The sequence below is a fragment of the Arachis ipaensis genome, chromosome B03, assembly GCF_000816755.2.
Source record: "Arachis ipaensis cultivar K30076 chromosome B03, Araip1.1, whole genome shotgun sequence".
Lineage (NCBI taxonomy): Eukaryota > Viridiplantae > Streptophyta > Magnoliopsida > Fabales > Fabaceae > Arachis > Arachis ipaensis.
Genome location: NC_029787.2, coordinates 121,229,738 through 121,239,772, shown reverse-complemented (window position 1 = coordinate 121,239,772; position 10,035 = coordinate 121,229,738). Strand labels below are relative to the sequence as shown.

Here is a 10,035-nt window from a genome sequence, read left to right as displayed (position 1 = left end):
CATATTATTCAAAAAATAAGAAAACTACTAAAATATTCATAAATAATTTTTTATATTTTTCTAAATTAATATAACTGAAATTATTTACAGAATATTGTAAAATCGTGGTTGATATAATAATTATGTTATTATAAATTTTCTATTATTTTTTAATCAAATTTATCAGATTTTAATATAATAAATTATAAATAATTAATAGCAATTTTATTAATATGTTAAAATATACATTATTTATATATTAATGTCTATAATATAATACTTTAATGTCTACAATACACTACAAACTACAAATTTTTATAACGCTAATAAATCTATCAAAAAAAATCAAAACTTCGTTGTATAAATAAAAAATATATTCCAAGTGACAAAACTTCTTAAAATTTTCAAATTACCTCTCCAATCCTAACTTAATTAATTCCAAATTCCCATCTATATCTCTAATCTACCCATGGAATGGAAGCTCTTGATGCAAAGGTAGCTCTTGACACAAACACACACAAAAAAAAATGAAAAGAAAGAAATCAGCCTACAATATCCAAATTCCAATTTGGCACTCTAAATTACACTATACTATACTTTCAAGTTTCAACTTTACAGTGCACAATCCCCACAATCTCAAGTTAGAAAATCAACTTGCACCAAACTCAAGTTCAAACTACTTGCCGTACCAATGCCCACAGGCAAAGTTTCAAACTTTGGGAATTCATCACTTTGTAAGCAATAATCTTTAAGAAAGAATTATGTACAGATATTCAATTAAAAGGATGATGGAGGTAACATTTTTAAGCTCCGGGAGAAGAAGAAGAAGAATAGATAAGCTGGATTTAGTTTAAACCCTAAAAATCCTAACGCAGTTTAAGGTTCAATTAGTCTCGACGTAAAATGCAGGATTATACAGAGTACAGTGTATAATGCAGGATTATGCAGTGAAAACAAAGTAACGGGAGTTGCTGGTAAACAATGAATTGATGAATTATTACAGAAGTGATCTACATTGAGGATGGCTAATACTATTGCCATACACTATTCACAAACAAATTAAAACACTGTCACTATCTTTACAGATACCATGATGGGGGCGCTACTAAATTTCCGTTGAAGCTGAGTTTGCTCCAACATTTAACATGTTGTAGACCGGCAATAGAATTTTTGTTGCTGGCTATGGCATTGAACATGGCATGACCTCGCTTTGTCCCTCAATTCCTGAAATGCCCTCATTGTCTCCACATCAAAGCCCCCAGCGAACTGCCAAAACAGTAGTTACATCAAATGACTCATTACTCCATTATGGCTGGACAGGATACGTGCCATCTCTATTTTAGTATAGGCATCAAAATTTTGTACTATTTATTTACCTGATGTACCCGAAACGCAAATCTAACTCCTTGAACTATGAGCTCTTCTTCTTCAGGACCACCACCAACTGTCTCTAGCTCAGCAGAGACTCTCCTCATGTATTTCATCGCCAATTTTACTGATGCCAGCTTGATCTGCCACAATAACTTTATAACATTATTGCAGGTACATTCAATCAAAAAAGGAAAACTAGTAGTTGCAAACTTGCAATCTACCATACTAGCTAGTAACTGCGCCTGTTGACTTGAATGCGGGCTTTTCAGTTAGCCACCTAATACACTATCCATACTAGCGTCATGATCCGTCTGTTATATAACACAATATTATCTAAAATAAATCATAATCTAATGTTAACACTTAACACTATACGTAAACAAGTTTCATATCCTAATTCCTAAATCATAATTGATCTTACCTGGCTGGCATAGCCACTATCAAGCATCCAATCAACAGGTATTTGGAAGTGTTTGTATCTCTTTGTTGCGGACTCTCTCATTCTTGAGATGTTGTAAACCCCGTGTTCTAATCTGCAATGACGAATGAATCCTGTTACAATTGAGTATGATTATATTACAAGAAAAAGCAGAGTTCAGTAGAAATCGACATACTTTTCGAATAGGGCCTGCATCTTCTTGAGAGCAGGAGCACAAGGCTGGCGCGGATCGTCATGGAAAGACGAAGCCTCCGATTCCAGCTTCTTCAGATCACAGAAGCCAAACGCGGCCTCCCTCAGAGCATCCGCCTTCTGCTCTGGCCATTCGAAGTGTTTCAGCACTGCTCTTTCATCAACCTGATTAATATCAATCAATAATCAATATACTATTTGAACAACAAAACACACATTTTTACAATCCATTTAACTTTCTTGAGAAATAATAAGTACCAAGTAGGATAGCTCATCATCAAGCCATTTCACGAAAGGTACCACGTCTTCAATGTTTGTGAATGTTGCTCTCTCTACCTCTTTGATCAAGTATTTAATAAAATCTCCTTGCGTTTCTACATCTGTTTTTATCTACAATGAGAAGGAAATGCCAGAAATTAAGTTAAATCATCAACTAGTGTTTAAACTTTTAATTTTTGGTATCAGACTCTAAAAATGCCACTACTTTGGAACATATTTACGGTTCCGACCCTTGTTCGAATTACAACGCTGCGGTGCATTGTTTTGCTAACAAGGCAGTTCATCAATTTCAAAATAAAGCAATAAAAGCGCCTCACACATGTCTGTCTACTGAAATAAATGGCCAATGGCAAAGTTGTAATTACGCCACACACACTTACCGCCAGCAAATGCGTCGAACGGTTTTCGATCTCTCCAATCATGTCACGGGCATTAGCCGTCGCGGGAACCTCCGCTGAACCACCGCCACCACCAGAGCTTGACTCTCGCCGTGCTTGTGAGTCCCTTCGCATCAGAGAGTGGTAGAACTCCACCACCTCCGGCACTCTCCTCACCTTCGCCGGGGCTGCACGTCCGACTTTAGGTGGAGGAGGAGGCGGCGGCGGAGCAGTAGCCTTGCATGTAGCCGCCACCTTTGGCGGTGGAGGAGGTGGTGGAGGTGCCATCTTTAGCGGCGGTGGCGGAGGAGGTGGCGGTGGTGGTTGCGGAATCGACTTCTCAATTTCACCATTGCCGTTATCTTCAGGGGAAGAACCCGACGGGGAAGCCGGCGACGAAGAAGATGGTTTGGGCGGCGGTTTGGGAACTCGAGGCTCGCGAGATCTGACAGCCGTAGCGAGAACCGAGTCAGTAGAATCGGCGAGTTCCTCCGAGTTACAACGCGAGTGAGGTGGCCTTTCAGTAATTTCTGCTACTTCTCTTTTCAAATCTGAACCGTCAAAATGCTTCTGAATGCCGAATCCATGATCCGACGACGTGGTTCGCTTCAAGCTCTTCAAGAGGTTCGGCCTTACAGAAACCTCAAGGAACCTCTGCGAAGAGGAAGAGTGTTCGTCACTCTCCAATGTCGCTCTGTGGCTACTGCAGCTAGCGCTACCACTATCAAACGACGTCGTTTTCTTCAGCTCCGCAATCTCATCCTCCAGCGCCTTCGTTCTCTTATCGCTCTTCTTCTTTTCTTCTTCCATTCTTAGCTTCAGTTCCCGCAACTCGCTCTTGAGCTTCTCGTTTTCTTCTTCTAGCTCCTGCACTCTCTTCTTGCTCCGTTCAACCTCGGTGTCCCTCGCCACGAGCTCGTTCTCGAGAACCGGGACAATGGCAAGGGACTCCTTCAGGAGCTTGTGTTCGAGAAGCTCCGTCTTCAGTCGAGACTCGCTCTCCCGGAGCGACTCCACTAGGCGGAGAAGCTCCGCCACGTCCGGCGGGCGGGGTTGGACCTGTGCGGAGGAGCGTGGGAAGTAGGCGCCAAAAGAGCGAGAGAATGAGGATTTGTGGGAGGAGGACTTGCCGGAGGAGGTGGTCGTGGACGAGGGAGGAGGAGGAGGTTGCTTCTTCTGCGGCGGAGGAGTCTGATTGGTGGGCGACGGTGACGGCGACGATGACTTCTGGAACCCCATTGCAACCCTTACCTTACCGGCGACCATTTGGGAGGCTTTATTTTTCTTTATGATTTGGGTTTTATGGTTTTGAATCTCATAGGCTTGTGAGAATTGGAGAAGGGGAATGGTGTAAAAGTGGGAGAAGAGGTTCCAGATTCAGTGTCCGTACTGAGTTATGGTGGTGGTGGTGGTATCATTTGATATGCATGGGTGTTGTGAGTGTAACGGCTATTTCTAAATACAAGATATAATAATTGTTTATTGTTGCTCTGACCTTGTGTTAGGGAGTAACGGTTTTAAAACTAGTCACGCAGGAGTGGGGTGTGGCTTTGTACTATGCACTGTATGTAGAGTTATTTTCTCACGATATACCGGGAAGGCTACTCGTGGTTTTTGCTGGTCAAAAAGGCAAAAGGGGACGAGGTGGAGCTGCTGGGGGGTTACCGTTCCAAACTGGACAATTATTTATTACCACCATCCCTACAGTTTTTTTATAATTGAAAAAATAGAATCAGGGAATTGCGGGAAACTCATTTCATCTGCAATCAATTTCTTTACAAAGATGGGAGAAATCAAAGAAAAAGGATACATGTAATTTCATCCGAAACCATAAAACAACGTACGTAATGGCTTGAGAAGAAAGCAAAACAACTTAAATTGCGACCTATATGAAATGAAATAGTGTTTATTCTAGTACTTGAGTTACTTAATTACAATATTTCGAAATTATTAGTTACTTCTCAGATATCAACAAAGCAAAAAAGGGTGTGTGGATGACCCGGCCGCCAAAAACTGAATTGTTGGTGGCTTGTGATAATTAAGGTTAACTACAAAGATTTTAAAAAAAAAAAAAGGAGATAGAGTTAGTTGTTTCACACTTAAGGTGAAAACATATGGCAACTGCAGCAACACTAGTTTGTAGTTGGAAAATTTTCATCAGGTTTTCTACAATTGTGCACTTTACATGGTCCATAATAAGGGCCTCGACTAGAGTCCTAGCTACTAGATAGAAACCTATTATAATTTGGGGTTGTTTTCAACCACCAAATTTTCAGGTGACGATTATGAATTTGTCATGTGAAGCCATTGCTTGCTTCGGAATCACACTCGAATAATGTTGCATCATCCTCACTGCATGCACCTCTCTATACTTTATAGCCTGAACAGTCAACAAAAATATTATAACAAACTTTTCATGATCAACCTTTAAAGCATTATTATGTTGTACCTTCATTCTTGGATGTTTGCAACTGATGCTATTATTTGATATTTCACTTTACAGATTTTTTTTATCTTTCTAGTTATCAATAAATTTTGGAAAATATGATACCCAAGTTATAAACTTCGAACAGTTAAAAGGAAATTAGGGTAGGTTTTATGTTTGTGTGTGTTTTGAGGTGTTATTCTATTTTTATTTTTGGTGTCATATATATGGTTTTAAAACAGCTTCCCTCATGAATTGAGCATTAATAGACCAAATGAATAAAAATACATATGAAAGAGTTTAAAATAAACAAAAATACACATCAAAATTTATAAATATCAAAGTATATCTTAAAAGATTATTTTTTATGAATACAAATATACATAAAAAAACGTAAAATATAATTTTNCTTTGATATTTACAAATTTTTTTTGTCTCTCAAATTCTTTTATGTATATTTTTATTCATTTATCATTTTTTTTTTTTTTGAAGTCTCACATAGCGGAGAAAGCTAGCATGAAAGGAATGTATCATGGTTGGGATCGAGTACACTGTCCTGGTGCTGTTTGAACTTATGAAGTTATTGGGCCTCCAACTGCTATTTATACTCTTTATACATTTCTATAGTTTCTAGATATAACATGGCCAACGAAGCAATATATACTTAATGTTTTTCTTGGCATATATACACTTAGCAACAATGATTGTTATGTTTAATTTCAAACACGATATTTCTACACACTCAAATAATTTCGATTGTCTCTTCACGTTGAATGAATATGTCTTATATAACTAAGTAGTTAACAACATCTTAATAATGCCAATTTTCTTCTGATCCATCAACAAAATTTATGTTTTATTTTTGGATAACTAATAAGGCCTACTTGGGTAGGTAATGTTGCGGCGGTGATTAATTGTAATGAAATCACAGTCACAAGATAATTGTGTATATTGTAACATGAAATTAAAATTCCTAATGAGACACCAATTAATTAAAACTCTACAGAAAGAGTTAGCTATTAGCAATGATGATGATGACCATGATTTGGGGGTTAGGGTTGTTGGCATGAAGGAGGGTAAGGGCCATGCCCTCACATGCAAGTTAGTATTAGGGAAAACAATTAATTGCATGAGATGTCAGTACGTGAATGTCTTATTCATTACTAACACTTGTCAGACAATTCCTAACAAATATAAATGGAGCCACTATGTATGGGATATAAAGATTTCCTAACTTTTTCATTTTTATGAAGCAACATTAATAATTTAAAATGTCAGGATGTGTTTAGTTTTATTTTTTATTTTTATTTTTAGTATTTTTTGTTTTTTAAATTTTGTGAATAAAAGAGTAAAAACAATAAAAATAATAAAATTTAATTTTTTATTTTTATCTCTTATTTTTATTTTTTTTTCACAAAATCTAAAAAATAAAAAATACTGAAAATAAAAGCAAAAAATAAAAATACAAACCAAATACGCCTTTAGTTTTTGTTAACAAAGAAGAAATTTTGATTTGAGTCTTAAAATAAACCAGTATTTTAGCCAACCTAGCTTTTATATTTGTCTAAAAAGCTCACTGATGAGATGGGGAACTTTTCAGCATCAATAATTGCCAAGCAATTGGATAATTTTTGCAAGTCCGTACATTGACTCGTTGGGGCTCAAGGGATTGAGAGTAATAATAAGTTCCAACTTAGGGATTTTGTTTAGGTGATATTTCCATTATGATATCTTCAATTGAAAATAGTATTGTAAATTATTAGATGAGTTAATATGTTTGACTAAATATATTTAATTAATTATTTAAAAATTTATAATATTATCTTTATATGAAGATATTATTATGTGAATATTTTTTTTATTTAATCATTTTTCATTATTAATAACTACTGTCACTAATACAAGCATTTATATATGCCTTCCTTGATTGCATTGACGTGGCTTATCAACTGGGTAATCTATATTAACAAATTAAACACACAGACAACTAAAATCAAAATCAACCTCTTCACATCATTTCTACTCTCATCTCACCGCAATTTATTTTTATATTAAGGATGATTTTAAAATATAAAATTATTAAAAACAATTTTTATTTTGAACAAAAATCTTAAAGATCAAAATAATATTTTACTCCACACACATACACAAATTTTTGTTAATTCATTAAATTTTATAGGATTTTATTATTAACAAATAGTTTATTAGTGCTTGTTAAGGTTAGTAATATAATACAAAAATTTTAAATTTTTTCATAATTGGTAACCTTATAACAAGAAGCTAAGTGTCATTCTTTTGAGAGAAGAAACACAACATATCCTGGGATAGAAAAACTTCAGAGTAGAAATTTAGCTAGGTTTTCTTCAATCTCTTTACTAACAACAATAACAATAACAATAATAGTAAAGTTTTATACCATTAGAGGAGGTGGATTATATAGATTAACATGTATTATATTTACAATGAAATTGTTTACGGTTAAATTTTTTAAACTATAAATCCAAACAAATAATTAAAAGTTATTATAAATCAGTCCCAACTAATAGCCAATTTAAATGTTAGAGTACCTTGATCAATCGAATCAATGCAACAATTCACATGCCAACAAATTGAATGTCAATGGTGAACACCGCATATGATATACGATAATTACGTGCAGCCAAACCCATATCCTTGGCATATGTTCACAAGAAATATTATATGTGTTATTTATATTTTTTAATATCGATCTTTTATGTTAGTATTAAATGTGATTGATAAAAAATAATAGAAGATAAAATTTATTTTTTATACAATAAAAAATACAAAAAGAGATATATACAAAGAATTTAATTTTTATGTACTTATAGTATAGTATTTTAACAGTCGTACAATTACATTTGTTCTTTTAGATGATCATTCATACGGTCAATATGAATTTTTTTTTACGATGTGGCGTTATATAATTGGATACACGTATAAAAATATTTTATATTGAGAGTGCATTAAAATTAAATTTATATAGTTAATTTTTTCCTATAAGCTATGAATAGGACAATTTCTGAACAAACATAACGAAACAATTTCTGTGCTTTGTGTGTTGGCATAAAAAACACTAAATATACAAGCAAGCTCTCCTACTACAATTTGATTGGATCGACCATTTTATGGAAAGTGGACAAGTTTTTTTAAACATCAGCTTTGTCAAAATCCCAAAATGCAGTCACAATGATGGATTGAAGGATGAACACTGAACAGCATCACCAACTCAGCCAAATCATCTAACTCCAATATAATGCACTAATCGCATAAAAATGGAATGGTAATTGAACCAATTATACTCTTTTCGAACTTAAGGCCTTCAAAGCTAAATTCCCTGGGCCAAATCACTGTTCAATAGTTAAAACTACTAGCCCAAAAAAGGCCTAAACTTCTCAGCTTACCACTAACAACCATAATACTACAGTAATTCAATATAAAAGCAAAGGTTAAATTAGTTTATAAAATCACAAGCAAATTTTAAAGGCATTTACTTTGTGAAATTACATTTTATATATTATTCTAATTATTTATCGATACTGTTTTAACTTTTACCAGTATAATATATCAAATAAAATGCAGGAGATTTAACCATTAAATAAATTATCTAAGTGTGAGTAGATAAAAAAAAAAAAAAACAAACTGTATCCAACTTTCTAGTACTTTAACGGCCTTACTTTCCATAAATAGATTTAAGTCTCGCTAACTAATAATTCCATAATTGTAAAACACCCGCATCATAATCCCTTTTCTTAATAAATAGCAATGAATTGAAACTGTATGCTAGATTTTGGACTTTGGTCTATAGCAAAATGGTGCATTGATTATTGAAACTTAATCATTGATTAACAATATTTAAGCGGATACCACCAATAGTAAATGCCACTAGAAACAAAATTTTCTTGTTGCATTAACGTATCATTTCAACACACAACTATTTACATATAATCCCTATTTTTTATGCATACATGAAAATGAACTGTTTGTAGGATTACACATGGATCAGATAATATTCACATATTTACGGTAATTATTCGCATCTGATCTGAATTTTACGGATACTATTCGATTTGCAAAGCCATCGGATCGAATCGGATTGGATTTGATCTGCACTATGGTAGGATTGGATTGCAGCAGTGATATCCGTGGATTCGCATATCTGCACATCTCATATAAATAGTATAGTTTAGAGAGTAAGCCCTAATGTGATATGAATTTTAGTGTGTTGTTTTATGGATTTTATAATATCTTGTTTTTAATTTTGTATGTTGTACTTTAACTTAGAATAATTAAATTTAGATCTTGTATTATTATTTTTTTTTTGTTATTCAAAAAAATTTTATTGATAATATTTTAGGAGTAAATAGACTTAAAAACAGGTGAAAAAATAGATTTTTGAGAGCCAAAAAGGACCTTAAAACAATTTTTTTGAATTATACGGATATACTCGACATCCGATCCGGTCCACAAGTATGCGGATCGGATCGGATCCAATTTGAAAAAATGCGAATATCGTATCCGATCCAATAAATATAATGTAAATCAGATAAAATTATAGGCTATATCTGATCCGATTCGCGTGCCATCTCTGTTTGCGTTGCCTTGACCAGAAAGTCAGAAACAAACAACGTTATAACTAGCAACACAGCCGATTGTAACAGACGTTAGAAAAATATTACCATCCAAAATTTAAAATACTGTAGTAGTGAATAAGAAAAACAAAATTAAAATGAACTTGTAGTCCTTCACGAGTTCACGTGCATTTTGATTTTTCTAGCAATCAGAAAATAGTGAACACATCAATTCATCTCCAACAAGATACTCCACGGCATACATAGTGGAATGCTCCTCCGGATCCCAACAATCTTTTCTAGCATTCATTGGTATTCTCCCTAAAAAGTACCTCTTTAGTAGGATATAAATATAGGTGACTTTTATGATATCTTTGTTACGGT

The 10,035-nt window shown here is 34.1% G+C and overlaps 1 protein-coding gene across 4 annotated transcripts; it reads right to left on the bottom strand.

Moving 5' to 3' along the window:
* Positions 809-4,008, bottom strand: LOC107631172 (protein CHUP1, chloroplastic). Of its 4 annotated transcripts, none has more exons than XM_016334526.2 (7): positions 2,641-4,008; positions 2,240-2,371; positions 1,965-2,146; positions 1,772-1,883; positions 1,356-1,502; positions 1,088-1,245; positions 809-1,055 (listed from the first exon to the last, which is right to left on the bottom strand). In XM_016334526.2, the coding sequence occupies exons 1-6, from the start codon at positions 3,901-3,903 to the stop codon at positions 1,120-1,122; spliced, it is 1,962 nt and encodes a 653-aa protein (XP_016190012.1). In that variant the 5' UTR covers positions 3,904-4,008; the 3' UTR covers positions 809-1,055; positions 1,088-1,119. The 4 variants fall into 4 exon arrangements, with proteins under 4 accessions (XP_016190012.1, XP_016190014.1, XP_016190011.1 ...); XM_016334528.2 differs by having other exon boundaries at positions 1,356-1,490; XM_016334525.2 differs by having other exon boundaries at positions 809-1,245.

Bases quoted from the DNA above. Each gene is read 5' to 3' on its own strand.
- LOC107631172 (XM_016334525.2), bottom strand. From the start codon at position 3,903: ATGGTCGCCGGTAAGGTAAGGGTTGCAATGGGGTTCCAGAAGTCATCG. The intron at 2,372-2,640 runs GTAAGTGTGTGT...TTCTCATTGTAG, and splicing joins GTTCGACGCATTTGCTGGCG to ATAAAAACAGATGTAGAAAC. The intron at 2,147-2,239 runs GTACTTATTATT...GATATTAATCAG, and splicing joins ATGATGAGCTATCCTACTTG to GTTGATGAAAGAGCAGTGCT.